General features: G+C 37.7%; 1 protein-coding gene across 1 annotated transcript in view; it reads right to left on the bottom strand.

The window, feature by feature from the left end:
- Nucleotides 1-15,416, bottom strand: part of LOC135075333 (carboxylic ester hydrolase-like) — a 56,521-nt gene that overhangs the window by 23,419 nt on the left and 17,686 nt on the right. Inside the window, exons 5-7 of the mRNA XM_063969750.1 lie at nucleotides 13,482-13,672; nucleotides 10,406-10,574; nucleotides 3,237-3,421 (exon numbers count right to left, since the gene is read on the bottom strand). Coding sequence (XP_063825820.1) covers nucleotides 3,237-3,421; nucleotides 10,406-10,574; nucleotides 13,482-13,672 — 545 coding nt within the window. The remainder of the gene's footprint in view (nucleotides 1-3,236; nucleotides 3,422-10,405; nucleotides 10,575-13,481; nucleotides 13,673-15,416) is intronic.

The raw sequence follows: 15,416 nt of genomic DNA, 5'->3' as shown, positions 1-15,416 counted from the left end.
TCTATGAAATCGTCATTTGACTGGTATCGACGTCCAGCAAGAGCTCAGAAATGTTCGTAGGATAGCTGTTAGCGAGTAGACAGTTCGTCTAAGATATAAGCAATAGAATTTGATTCCAAAAAGGGCTGCCATAGGCTCGAAACTGACGGCAGGTCACCGACAAGCACGCTTTCAATTAGCTCGCACTTATTTTGATGGGAAGGCGAGTAATGGAGGCGAGTTTTGTTGAAAGTTGAATGCAGACTGTGTTTGAAATGCAGAAGTCGAAGAGGTCGGGTCTATAGGCGGCCTGGGGAGCGATTTGTGCAGTGCTGGTTCGCTGAAACAGTGGCTTATGGGGGTGGCTTGCTCGACTTCCCATCGAGATGTGTACGAGCGAATTGGAAGCGTGCTTATCGGTGACTTGCCGTTAGTTTCGAGCCTGTGGCAGGCCTTTTTGGAGTCAAATTCTATTGCTTATATCTTAGACGAACTGTCCACTCGCTAACAGCTATCCTACGAACATTTCTGAGCTCTTGTTGGACGTCGATACCAGTCAAATGACGATTTCATAGAGAGGTTAACATGAAAAAACGGTCATCCCTCTGCGATGTGTACCGGCGCTGTTCAGAACTTGGTCTCGGGATAAAGCTACCAGTTTCCTGAAAGCGTCTTAACACTTTCGAAACCCAGGACTGGCTTATGTGGAACTGACGTGCGACAGCCCGCTGGCTGAGCCTTTCTTGCAATAGTGCAACGATTTGTGCTGCTTCTGAAGGTGTAGAATCCCAGGTAAAGTGTCAAAAGAAGCGGAGATGTGTATGGATCAACGTGTAAAAACAAAAATCGAAAACATGTGCTTTTATAGGGGGTAAATAGGCCGCAACTCGAGAGTCGAGACGTATCAAACAGTTGATACATGTATTTTTCCTTACTTCTTCACTTCAACCGGGATATCTTTTTAAATACTGGTGTGATTTAAATGAATTTGGTCTCAATTTAAAGCTAAAAGTTTAATCTTTAAAATGGTGCTACTTTTTTTGTTACTAACAAATTCGTTAGTACACAAGATCGCGTGGAAACAACTTCATGTAAGTGATTCCATACTTTTGCTCGCGAGTGTAGTTATATTTACATATTTGTAGGCAAAGCAATTTTCTGCAAATTATGACTGTACAATTTTTTTGTACGACGCGTAGTTTCCGAGACATGCACGCGGGCAACCGTAGCACAGGAGCCACGCTGCGCGGGCCCCCTGTGCTACGGTTGCCGCATGCCCCGCAACCCAGGCCGTGGGGGGCCCGCGCAGGCTGGGGCCCGGCTGGCAAATGCCACCCCGACTGTATGGCCAGTCCGACGCTGCTTTAGTCAGCCGTCTGACTAAGAGCATTATAGGAGGGTAGAGATACGGCAATCGCTGTTTAACGGCCTACTTGTACGATGTTATAGAGCTAGCATTTTAATAGAACACACGTGGTCATTTATAAAGCCAAAGGCTGTTATGTTTACTTGTTTTAGACTGTTATACAGCTAGTAGCTGTAGTAGGACTTGTTTGTGATAATTAAATAACCTTTTTTTACTATCTGTACAAAAGTGTTTCAATGGTTCGCATGTGCACTGTAGGCTGTTAAAAGGACTATATGTGTTGTCCATTAACATAAATAGCAGTTTATTTGTCCACAAGTACTACTCTTATTTGCTTTAAGCTGAACATGAATGTGAATGTGATATTCTATTACACTTTTCCCCAAGCCTGTTTTTAGTTGTTCATGGTGGTTCTGTACATGATGCAGAGGAAAATATTATGCCTGAACCTGAAAGTTCCCTTCAAAATATACAGATATCAGAGTGTGATGATTGCAGTTCTAGTGATAGTGAATACAATTTTGATTTGGACAATTATTTATTTAACCTTTCGCAAAAAAATAAGAACATGGGCTATTGAAAATCGTATTCCTCATTCCGCTTTGAATAAATTGTCAGGCTAATAAACGAATTTAAACCGGGAACACTACCGTCTGATGCTTTAGGTATTCATACTTGACTATTAGTAGCTGGGCTAGGCGATTTAACGGACATTAATAATTTTTATTGCGGATCTCTAAAATTTCAGTATTTGAAAGAATTAAAGATACACAATTGACCTGAACTAGGTACATCTTAAAGCTGTACATAAGTTCACATTAGAATAAATTTATAGACATTAGCGCTGTAGTGGTACAAATGTGGAACTTCATATAGATAACAGCATTCTAACAGAACACATGTGAACCTAATATACGCTCACCGCATTAAATCGGAGTTATAACAGTTCACATAGCCGTATTTCATTTCCACCATTTTGTTCTACATAACCTAAAATATTTACCAAATAAATCTCCAAAATTAATGCAGATTTATTACAAAATTCGCAGATAGAGCGATTGAGTTTTGGTTTCATGTTATAATTAATTACCGTAATATAATTATAATGCCAATACAATATCAAAAACTGAAAATTGTAGATTTCCTCTCAGCCAGATTTAAATATTTTAAAATGAATATCGCGTTTTTACAGAGGCGCGTAAATATTTTAGCTGTAAATATGTATACATTTCACGATAAAGTTGCATTCCCAATGGCATTAACATTATTAAGTATTTAAAACCCGTGTTATTATTTGCATAAATGATTATCCGCCCGAGTTGTTTCCCTCTTGGCACTCACGTACAAATACCAAACTAATATTAAAATGTGGAAATAATTTAGGACACACGTGAACTTTATGTAGCATTGGAGTACTTTTGTCGGACTTTATAACTTTGAAAGCTGTGCATTTAGCCACTTGTTACTCTTTATTACACTCACGTACGTTGTATGGTTCACACTGCGTCCCATATAGTGCCGTAAGTCAGCCTTAAGTCCGATGTTACTACTTAAACTGCTATTATAATGCTATTATACTGCTAATGTACAGCCATAGTGAACTTAAGGCTGTCTAATTTGTGCCCAAACTGGTTCTATAAAAGCATTATAGCAAGCTATACAGCTCGTATACAGCTGACATACACAGCTTGTGGAGTACATGTGAACGACTAGTGAACTCTTAAATGGAGTAAAATGTTACTTGGGTTGTAAGTTTGGTTTATTACACTATTTTGTAATCAAAAAACAAGGTTTGGTCGATGGCCGCGCGAAAAAAAAAAAGATGCCCATTTCCGGCATTGTCTTTTGACAATAACTCGGTAAAAGATTTTTTAAAAGTACTTTAACTAACCTGCACTAACTGCGGGTACGTCTCCTGGCTGACTGGCTTTCCTCCCAAGTACTTCTGCTTGATCTTCGCCGCCACTGCTGGCCTCAGGTGCAGTGGTAGGGTGTCGTTGTACTCGAAGATGTTGCTGGCCAGCTGTTCCCAGCGGGACTCCAGATCGGGAAGTATGGTCGGGTCCGCTTGGTACGCTGGGGAGAGAATTAAAGCTTTAAAACAATTGAAATAAAGCACATAATTTGCTGTGCAACCATAACACAACTCTTTTAATACCTTTAAGTGCGTTCATTCTACCACGTTGCTAATGTAGGAATCTGAATACGGAGGTGTGTAATACCTAGTATTTATTATCTGTGTTAATACACACTGAGCAAGTGTGTGGCAAAGTCAGATTATAGAAATGATCTGAGGTGGCAAGGTTTCGTGGTATCTTTTGTTTATCCTCAAAGTACTTATAAGTAGAATTTTCGCTAATGAGTTTTCTTGTTGCGTTAATAAGGCTTTAAATTAACTGCAGACATGGGAAAATGGTTCGTAATTAACTGTCCAAGGTTTGTTTACAGAATTTTAATGATCCTTGTAGGGATTGTCAGCCTGTTTTTTCCGTCGGAAGCCTTTGATAAGCTTATTTATTAATATTTGTATCAAAGAGGAATTAAAATACCTAATTATTATTTAAATGAATACCTACTTATTTACCATGGCCCATTTCATCGATATTTCATAGATAGCTGTGAAATGTGTAGGCACTAAGTACTATGAATGGAATGAAGTTGGTATTGTGTAATAGAACCCAAATGCCTCGAAGGCACGAGAAAATAGGTTTGATAAGGGAAAGTTCGCCATCTTTGATCTGGGACCGATGTAGGTCAAGATAAAACTTATTTGTTTTAAACAATGGTTTATTACGAGTTGTTGTGAAATTATTTGTACAATGGTTGGTAGTTTTGTTGGCAGAATAAAAAGAAATGGGTTAATTTCCTGTCGGGTCAATTTTATTTTACAAATAGGGTCAGGGAGGAGGTTTGTTATGATGGCGTTTAGTAGGCATAATGTTTCTTGAGTTTATTTGCAAGAAAATGCAAAGTAAGCTTACTTACAAGTAAGTGGTAATAGTAACTAGGTTTTTCTATATTGCGTACAGCCAAGTAGTGGAACCCCCGTGCCTAACTCAGTGTTTCCGAAATTCCCTAACAATCGAATCTTCCTTTGTTAGAGAAGATGCCTGTTTACTCGTTTTGTCCGAGTGAATAAGCATATTCTGGGTAAGCTTTTTTTATCATTCAACGTACTTTTCTGACGAAATATAGGTAGGTAATCAAGAACCAATCACAAAGGTTTAAATAGGTTAAAAAAACAATTTTACGAACTTTACTGCGCGGAACGGGTGTAAAACAGGATGCAGCAAACTTTTCGTGGACTTTTTTTATTAGAATAGTTTTACATCATTCACTTCATGCAGTAGGTACCTCTACTCGTACCTTTAATTTGATTGATTATTGATAGTTGGGACGTGGGTCTTAACAATTTGCCAAAATCGAAGTAGGGATAAACCCCTCAGATCAGGGTTTCCCAAACTATGGGTCGCGAGCGAACATTGAGTGGGCCCTGCCTGTAGAACGACACACCACCCTACCGATCCAACAACTGGGCATCGGGCGAAATTTCCTATAGGTGGGTCCCGAGTGGGAACTTGTATTAGATGAGTCGTAGCCCAGACAACTTTGGGAACCACTGCCTCAGATTATCTTGATCTTTATTGGTATGAGATGGGGGAATGTTAAAGGTCACATGTTTTCTTGAGAAACAAAATAGCTGAGAATCCCTTTTCTCCGATATTCACTAACCAGCTTCTATTTCCAATCTGAATTTGATAAATAATGAAATGAATCCTTGTTTATAGCAAGACTAGCGGCCGCCCGCGACTTCGTACGCGTGGATCCCGTTTTACCCCCTTAGGGGTGGAGTTTCGTAAAATTCTTTCTTAGCGGATGCCTACGTCATAACATCTACCTGCATGCCTTTCAGCCCGATTCGTCCAGTGGTTTGGGCTGTGCGTTGATAGATCACTATGTCAGTCAGTCAGTCACCTTTGAGTTTATATATATTTAGATTATTATTAGGTACTTAGATCACAAATATCTCTATAGATGTAATGAAGTAATATCAAATTCATAATCATAATTAAGTACACTTTGCCTGGGAAATTGTAGAGCCCTTAGGATATTTCTGGGGGCGTATTTGATCATTAGTTTCAGTGTCTTTAATAGAGATGAGTATTTGTGGGAGGTATATTAGCTTTTTAGGGTTCCGTACCTCATAAGGAAAAAACGGAACCCTTATAGGATCACTTTGTTGTCCGTCCGTCCGTCTGTCAAGACCCTTTATCTCAAGAACGCGTGAACGTATCAAGCTGAAATTCACATGAAATACTCAGGTCTATTGTCCCTTTAAGCTGTGAAAATATCAAACTTCTAAGCCAAGCCAATCAAAAGATACAGCCGATTATGTCGATATTTTCAACAAATTTTCGACACTCGCAAAGGAATCAAAACCTACAGGATACTTCCCGTAAACTCAGAATCTTGAAATTTGGCATAAAGCATTGTCATATAATGCAAATATAGGAAAAATTGCGAAAATTTCATTTTTTTAGTTACATAATATAATAAAAATATTTTAATAAAATGAAACTTACTACCTTATTTCTCACGAACGAATAAAGGTATCAAATTGAAATTTATACCAAATACCTAGATCTATTGTCCCTTTAAGAAGTAAAAAAATCAAACTTCTAAGTTAACGCGATCAAAAGATACAGCAGTTTATACCGACACCTTAGACGAATTTCCGTCACACGCTAGGGAATCAAAACCTACAAGGTACTTCCTGTGAACTCAGAATCTTGAAATTCGGCACGAAGCAACGTTATATAGTACAGATAAAGGAAAAATTGCGAAAATGATAAATTTGAAGTTATATAAAATTTAAAATATTATTTTTGCTTACATGACATAAAATATTTTTTTAATAATTATAAACTTACTACCTACCCTTTTTCACATGAACGCGTAGAGATATTAAAGTTGAAATTCATATCAAACACTTCTTAAATCTAATTGCCTCTAAACTGTGAGAAATTCTAAATCAACGCAAAAATTCAAAACGCTGAGGTAGGTACCTACCTATAATGCATATATAGGAAAAATAAATAAATAAAAAATAATCATACCGCATATTTTGAAATTCGCCACTACTCGCAACGGAATCAAGTAAGTAATTTGATTTAATACGTCATAAATTGTAAACCGCTACGTTTGTACGGCGGAACCCTCGGTGTGCGAGCCCGACTCGCACTTGGCCGGTTTTTAGTATACAAATTAATATGTCATTCAAAGAAATTAGAGAACATGAATAATAACTAAATAATAATTAATGTTATTTTTCAAATATTTTCTAAGATTCAAATTTGTTATGTATGTTCACAAACATACATAACAAATTTGAATGTGTTGTGGGCACCTATGAAGCTTTTTTTTACAAATAGGATAGAGATAAAGAGATATATTATATCGGTTGAGTAAGACTTAGTACGCTATAATATATTGGCATGTATTTAACGCAGCGACTAATAACTAATACTAATAAATTAAAGTAGATAGCAAATATAATAGGTTGGCAGCAACGGTGGAGTACAGTATTAAGTAAAAACTAGCAGCATTAAAATCCATTATAAGCTTTGGTTTAATTGAAACTATTCACTTCTGAGGGTGAGTATTGTTCTGCAGTATAGAGAACTAAATTAAAACTACATACATATAAACCATACGTTTTCCGGCGAAATTTATAGAAAGTGCTGGATGTGCTCCTCATTCATTCGGTGTTCGAGCTATAAATCTCCGAGCTAATAATAGCTTAAAAGCATGTCCCAGACACGGCTGAGTTATCGAGCTGGTAAATAGATTGCTGCTAATCGGACAAACATTCCTGTATTTACCGATACTCGTTGCTACTGGAGTTTACTGGATGTTGTTCATATTTGTCTAATTTAACCAAAATAGATAACTTTGTGTCGACCTCTACCTACCTATGTGAATAATGTTTACTCTGTTCAAGTTGTCTTTGAGATAACGGTTAGAATATTGATTTTGTGAAAATATACGATGATCCGATACCCGTTCAAGTAGGTGTCTAACGATGATCAAGGTATATACCTACTACCAGGCCTGTTCATCTCCGCGAGTTTACATCGAAAACAAAACACGCACGATGGCCTCCTAGGGACAAGTCCCTAGCGAGAACCACTACTAGTTCGACAATATTGTAGGTAGAGCAATAGAAATGGTAGAGAAAACTAATTAACATAATAGTAATGTACTAGCACAAATGGTACGGAAAATACTTAGATATGTTTAGATCCGTAGTAATGATTATACAGCGTTAGTAGTTTTAAACTTCATAATAATGTAAGAATAGGTAGAGACGATAATTATTTCTAATGTATGCAAACCTTGAAAAATGCATTGTTCACAATAGAGTCAGTAATATTGCCATCAGTCAATTCAAATCATAATGAGTTCTTAAAACGCGACTCTCCCAATAGATTTTGTAAGTATGGTGAATATTTATTTCGAAGCAAATTGAACTCTGTAACTAGGTTTTTAGTATTATTATTTATTTATTTATTTATTTATGAATTGAACTTGAGCGTGCTCATTTTCTACTAACTAAGATGTGAATAAATTGTGAATCTAATATGAAAAGTTTAAAAGGTTAGTTAGTGTTAACTAACCTATCGCTTACTTCGAATTTTATTAATGTTCGTCACTTTTTATGACAATTAATTTACATTTTTGGGGTGAGCTCATTTCTTCGAACTCTATTAAATTACAGTGAAGAGGGATCAAAAGTCTTTAGAGTTTTATCGACAACTCACATTCAAGGCGCCACGAAATGAAGGGATGACATAATGTAATTTACGAATTTTAAAGAATTGAAAGAATTTTTAAGAAATTGGAAAGAATGGAATCTTTTAAACTTCATTGGTTTAAGTTGTACCAGTTGTACAGACGACAGCACATCAGACTATACATATTTGCAATATCGCCCCAATTACAATCAAATAAGATGCTTTTTTTATGCATAACAAGGCAGTTATTTGACCACAATCGCACCTGATGTTAAGTGGGATGCAGTCTAGGATGGTACATATCTGCCCTGTTCACTTTCGCCTTGAAAATGTAGTCTTCGGGAAAGACAGCAGCAGGCAGCGAATTCCAGTCCCTAGCTGTTCGCATTATAAAAAAATGCTACAGTATTTAGGTAACTTGATGTGCTGTTGTCTGTACTTTGCTATGAAACTTTTTAAGATAGGAAATGCTTTGAGGCAGCTCAGAGTTTATTCCAAAAGAGCTAAAGCATTTTCTTTTAAACACGCAGTAAAGTGTAACTATTTTATAAATTTTTGCACTTGGCAACCAATTCGCAGACTTTCTCTTTGTGTTTTAACGCGTGCATAATGTGCAAAATTGTTTGAAGAAATTAACTTCTATATAATTATTTATAGAATCCCTGCTGGTGAAATACGAATACCTAACCTACCTACTTCAACAAAATTTCAAAAAATTGGACAAAATATGTACATAGTTGATATCCTTTTTCGAGCTGTTTTGACGTCACAAGTTTCGGGTTTTCAAAGGCAGTAGACTGAAAAATTATGATTTTAAATAGTAGGTATATCCAACAAAAATAGAATAAGTTTAAATCGTTTTCAAATATGAGCCAGCAGAATTTAATAACTTCGTTTTGTGAGTTATTTTAAAGTATTGTTTGTGTCCGGTCCGGTGCAATATGAACCGGCACGTTGCCAGCTTTGAAAAAACCTGTAAAACGAGTGAAACTTGGCACACATGGTACTGTGAACAATGGAGTATTCACCCGTATTTATGATGTTGAAAAACTGTTATTTACATCCACGGTTCAATTCCATTATGCTTTTCCACTTGAGAAAAGAAGCCTGTATTTTTACTGCAGGTTCTGTTTTGCAATAAAATACTCAATACTCAATACGTCAATGTATGATCTGTACCACAAACACAATATATCGTTGGAGTTTGAGAATTTGGAATGTGGCCAGAACAAAATTAAATCCGGTGCAGGGTGCAAAACGTAAATCAAGTTATGAATTTGAAAAAAAAAAAACGCAACCGTAAAAAGTACTAATACTTAGTAGATGCTACTATAAAGAATTAAAAGAACTCAGGTACAGTCTCATCCATCGTTTTTTTTTTGTTACAGTCATTCAGACTGAAGCCAATCCAGACGAATCCATTTAGGAAATTACATCCCGATCGGAAGTCTCGAGATGACGCCATCTTAGAATTCTTGAATCAGGTAGATAACTGTCACGTTAACTTACTTTCCCAACGATTGTACAACCCAAGCCATTAAAAGTTAGAATAAGGAAGATCTTAAGTTTTTCTTTTACTTGGCAGTTTTTTTGCAAAAATGCAAACTCTGCAGTGATAAAACTTGGTTAAGACAAAATTATTACGTGCTTTGAGCACGTTTTAAACTGGAATTTCTTAACCTGGGGTCGACGATTTCCCTCAGAACAAGTTTGTTTTCTATTTAACATTACACGTTTCGTATTAACTTTAATACCTACAAGTATTCTATATTTTGCAATTAATGTAAGTAATTGACGACTTTGACGAGGACTTGTGTTACTACTCGAACGCTTGGAGATCTTAATTGACACATATAAGTAGCTCGTTGAACTGATGACCGTTGGGGTGTAAAAAGTCTCAAGAGGCGATCAAACACCGGAAGCCAAAGTGGGGCCCACTGATGGACCGGTCTTAATGGAAATCCCCGAAAGAGGGCTTTTGATTCCAACGAAAGAACAAAGAGAAACATGAAGATTAGTGGCGTAACTATACGGTTGCAGGTCTGGCAAAATGCCACGGGCCCCGACCTGAGGGGGCCCCGGTCCAAGACCCTAATCCCCTCCCCCCTCCCTCACGATGGTATCGGCCCCCTCCTGAAAATTAACCCTAGACACGCCAAGGGCCTCATGTACAGAATTTGTCACGGGCCTCGGATGGTATAGTTACGCCACTGATGAAGATGTGACACATTCGACGTGAACAGGTAGACCTTTATGAAGATCTTACCTGCAGCAGGGTACAGTCCCTCTTCAGTGGTGATGGAGGTGATGAGAGGCACTCGGTGCATAGCGCCCGCTTGGGCGGCGTGGTACGGGTACTGGCTCAGGAAAGGCTCTCTTACACCTGGTGCCTCCACCGTCGGAGTGAACGGAGTAAACATGTGGACCTTCCAATCCTGGGAAGTAAAAATATATTTATGACACGAGTCTGATTCGTATTAGAAAAGACAATTGGGAAAAATATGGTTGTTTAGGTACAGGGTCATAAATATCGCGTCTAGTAATGGTTTCACGTCATGTAATTGCACATTAGTGGCATGGTTTGGCAAACAATTGCTACATTTGTCGCAGAATCAACGATAAAGGCTTCTCGAATGGAGACTACGTCTCTGCGAATGTAGTGATGGACGCCATACTGTTTGATGGACAAAAGACCTTATAAAGATTGGTAGTAGATGGATGAAAAAGAAAGAGAGAGAGAGAGAGAGAGTATGGTTTGTGATGCGTCCAGCAGTGGACTGCCGTTGAAATGATGATCATGATCAGGTTTCAGAGTATCATTAGTTCAGTTCCTTTATTTAGTAACTAGCAGCTTTCGTACGCGTGGATCCCGTTTTACCCCCTTAGGGGTGGAGTTTCGTCAAATCCTTTCTTAGCGGAAGCCTACGTCATAACATCTACCTGCATGCCAAATTTCAGCCCGATCCGTCCAGTGGTTTGGGCTGTGCGTTGATAGATTACTATCAAAAAGGTGACTGACTGACTAACTGACTGACTGAAGTCAGTTAGTCAGTCAGTCACCTTTAAGTTATAGATGTACGTCATTGAGTCGGATCCTGAGCTATTCTTCCGTGAATAAATTAGTGTATGTCATCCTCTAATTTTGTAGGGCGCTTCCAACATAATAAATAGAACAGATTTAAGATACCAGGCACACTTAAATACAGCGCTCTGCAACGCCTAAGCTCCAATTTATAATGAGGTGCTTCTAAGCGCTTTATTACAGAAAATAAAATGAATTTTCCGGGTGCCGACAGTAACGACGAAGTTATTAATTAACGCCCACTTAATTGTGTATTAAGTAATAGGTATTAGCTAGCTCCTAGTTAATTATTTCAATCTTCCAACTAGCAGGATGTTATCGATTTGTAGAGAATCAAGACGAAATAACGATCATAATGTACTTACTCGATGATTATAAAGCTTGGGAACGTCAGTTAAAAATTTATTTTCAGTTTTTTAATTAAAAAGAGAAAAGACTGTGACTACGGGCTTATACATTTTTCGCTACGAAATATAATACTTACGAACTACGAAAATTCGTATAGTCATGTGAGTAAACACGAGTTATTACGCTCCTTAAATTAAAATCTAAAACGGCTCTTATCTGGTGAAGGATTAACAAAAGAGAGGATTATCTGAAAAGTTTATTTACGACCTCGAGCAAGCCTGAAGCGTCAAAAATTTATAAATTGAATTTAATGTCGGAGCAAACTTTACGTGTTTCGGACAGCGTGAACTTTTGCAACGAAACTGTTGACTTTTCTCTAAAGTGGAGTAGCGTTTGGAAAAGACGTTTTAAAGTTTGATTAAAACTATTGACACTTTCAGGCGTTTATTCTGGAATGTTCTTAGAACTCGATTGAAAATAGAGCAGTTTCAAGTAATGTGTGGTAACGTCTCAATTTGAAGTTGTAGTTTGAAAAGGGTCATTTTAGGCTGCTGTCGAATTTGGGTCTAAATTGTCTGGAAGTTTCTAATGGGGTAAGTATTTAGATTTAAAATTAGATAAATAATTACTTATTTTACGAATTTTCACAGTTAAAGTTAATTTATCTGGGATTTTCCTCAATTTTCGTGTGGTTAGGACCACTCCCATTCTTCCCATGGATGTCATAAGAGCTACTACTAAGAGACAAATATGCAAACATTTAGGCCTTTCCAATCCACCTGGCAACGTGGGGAGTGTAGGCAAAATATTCCATTGGCCTCTGGAGAACCCTCTCAAGGGTCGTGTTCTTGCAGTGAAGAGTAAAATATACTTAGATTAATAAAACCTAGATAGATAGTCAGTGCACGAAAGGTGAGGCAGATTTTAGTAAGCCAGAATGGCTTACTCGTAAACGTCACATGAACTGTCAAAGTGAAAAATTGGTAAACACGTCCGACGACTTTTAATTAATTAAGACGGTTTGTGCTGTGAAAGGGTGTCTAAATACATCAGAAAAACTAAAGAAAGTGACCAGTGTTACATTTCATAAGTAAGTACTACGATTCGACGCGTATTTTGCTTGAATTTGGCTTTCAAAAATTAAATACGGGAATGATACCAGTAACAAGAAAATGTATTTCCCAATTGTTCGCCGTACAAATACACTTCCTTTTTTTATGAAATCGAGACTTTTCAGTCGATTTATCTTATTGTAATTAGGTAGGTACTTTGAATTCAATAAATAAGTAAGTACATGATGCGTTTTGTTTTTGTTAGTTATAAAATAATTAAAAACGTATTAAAAATTTCCCTACTTTCGGGAAAATCGACTTCACTGTCTACACTCCCCAACAAAATTGACACTAATGACATAAGATTTTTGCCTCACTCTTGACGAAGCGTTTGTATGAAGACTATCCATCTAGGTTTTATTAATCTAAGAAAATATATGACTAACGCCCGTACCTATTCACAAACGATGCTTGCTCAAGTGAAGCAGCAAATCGAGCGCACAGCGTTGAATAAAGCTCTGCGATTGGTTCGTGTGTCACCCTGTGCGTCCACTCGCACTGTGAGACCTCATAGTAATGTTTGTGATCATACGGGCGTACTACCCGTTCGCGCTAAGTTTGCCGGTCCGTCCGTGGAATGCGCGTCCCCTCGCGATTAAACGCAATTAGTTAGTGATTATTATACGCAATTAACGTGTCTTATTTTACGCAAATACACAATTTTTATCAATAACAATAAATAAAAAATGTTTTAAATATAGTTTGTTATACATAGTTATAGACGCTTCCCTTCGAGTGACGTCATATCGCCAGCGGCAAACTTAAAGCGAACGGATAGTAAGTAATAACAAAATACTTACAAACATCTCGATCTGTGCGTTGACGAGCATTTCAGCTGGCCTGTACTTGAGGCAATCCACCATTTCCCTGGTGGTGGTGGATGGGCAGCCCACGATGCCAGCCAGGGTCTTGGCTTTCTGAACAGGTTTGACAGCGTGGGCCCACGACATGAAGGCTGAGCCACTGAACGCTATGCCTCTGATGAAAGTACCTGGGGAATTGTAATAAAATAAAGTAAGGCTGAGTTGCACCACCTAACTTTGACCGTAACTTTAACAATAACCGCTGTTTTTGTAAGGATTTTGACAGATTTTTGACGTTTGTCAAAGTTAAAGTAAGACGGTGCAACCCAGCCTAACTGTTGTAACTGTCATCAATGTTATCGACGACACACATTTTTTATTATCAGCTATCTGAGGGCCGAGTGTGAGTTTATATCAAACGCGGTCACTAGTGAGCGCGTAAAAAATGTACAGCGCCCCTAGCGGAAACTTTCAAGAATTAATATATTCATACATTTTTTAAACGCGCTCACTAGTGAGCGCCCTAGTGAGCTCACACTCAGCTCAGCCCTCTGAACGTTACTTTAAACTTTCGGGTTCCATTAAAACTGAGTCTACATGTAGGTACTCGTAGCAATAAGTCGTAGGAAACGTCAAGCAGTTTAGTACACATGCACTAAATAATAAATGACTCCTCTGAGTCCTGTTACTCTCAGTTTTAATTAAATGTCTAAACTCTAAACATGATTCCCTTCATATTACGTGAAAATAGACAACTTTTCGATAAATCTAAAGTCCACTGAGCACATGTTTTAAATCTAGGATTAGTTAAAAACTAGATCTATGTACACTATCTATACTAATATTATAAATGCGAAAGTAACTCGGTCTGTCTGTCTTGCTTTCACGCCTAAACCACTGAACCGATTTTGATGAAATTTGGCATAGAGATAGAGTCCCGGGAAAGGACATAGGATAGTTTTTATCCCGGTTTTTGAAACAGGGACGCTCGCGAGTTTTTCTGTGACAGACAAAATTCCACGCGGGCGAAGCCGCTGGCGGAAAGCTAGTATCTATAGAATAAAACATAATTCCACTGGTAGTTTGTTGGAAGTCGTTAGCCGTTAGTTAAACAGAGTTAGTTTTAATTAAGACTTTGGTATTATCCTAGATTACCTAAACAAAGTTTCGAAACTAATTAGATCTAAAGGATTACTTTACGTAAAATCGTATTAACATTTCTATTTTTAGCACTTTCTGATAGCTTCTGCAAATATCTTCTATGTTCTGACGAAAGCAGGCGAACTGACTTGACTGAGTCGGCGAATAATCCCATGTTAGTTTTGAAGGCCCCGAGTTGTTCCGACTGAGTTCCTTGCGCTGTTTCTTCTCAGCACTGGCCCATTTATTGTCCTGAAGCAGTGGTAGGGTTAATACTGGGACGTGTAAAAGTGCTTTTTAAAAGCCTACATGCATAAATAAATTAGTTTTATGAGTTTTTATACGAGATTATTACAGAGGGTGTAGAGAGGGAAGAGTTATTTCATTTGTAGAGCATATTATTATGATGAACACGTTGTGAACCAATTAATGTATTTGGCATTCTGTAGGATGTTAAACTGCGCGGACGAATGCTTGAGGCAAAACGCCAATAGTGATGTCCCGCGTTCTCAACTCATATGGCTACCGAGGGCAACAGGTTTTTAGTGGGTAGGCCCTGCCCTTCTGGGAGAACCCCATATAACCCACTAACTGCCCCCGCGGCTGGTATATACAAAAATACAAATTAATGTATTTTTCTGACCAAAAAAAAAAGGAGTTAGTGGAAACTTGTACTGTTTTAACTTGTGAATAAATAGAGTAACTTTGTCCACGTCTATTGTATTTTTAACTTGTAAATAGAGCGGTGTGAGTTATTCTAGAGTAATGTGTTAATTCTTAAGAAAATAATGA

Source organism: Ostrinia nubilalis, chromosome 10, assembly GCF_963855985.1.
Source record: "Ostrinia nubilalis chromosome 10, ilOstNubi1.1, whole genome shotgun sequence".
Lineage (NCBI taxonomy): Eukaryota > Metazoa > Arthropoda > Insecta > Lepidoptera > Crambidae > Ostrinia > Ostrinia nubilalis.
This window is presented reverse-complemented; position numbering and strand designations above follow the sequence as displayed.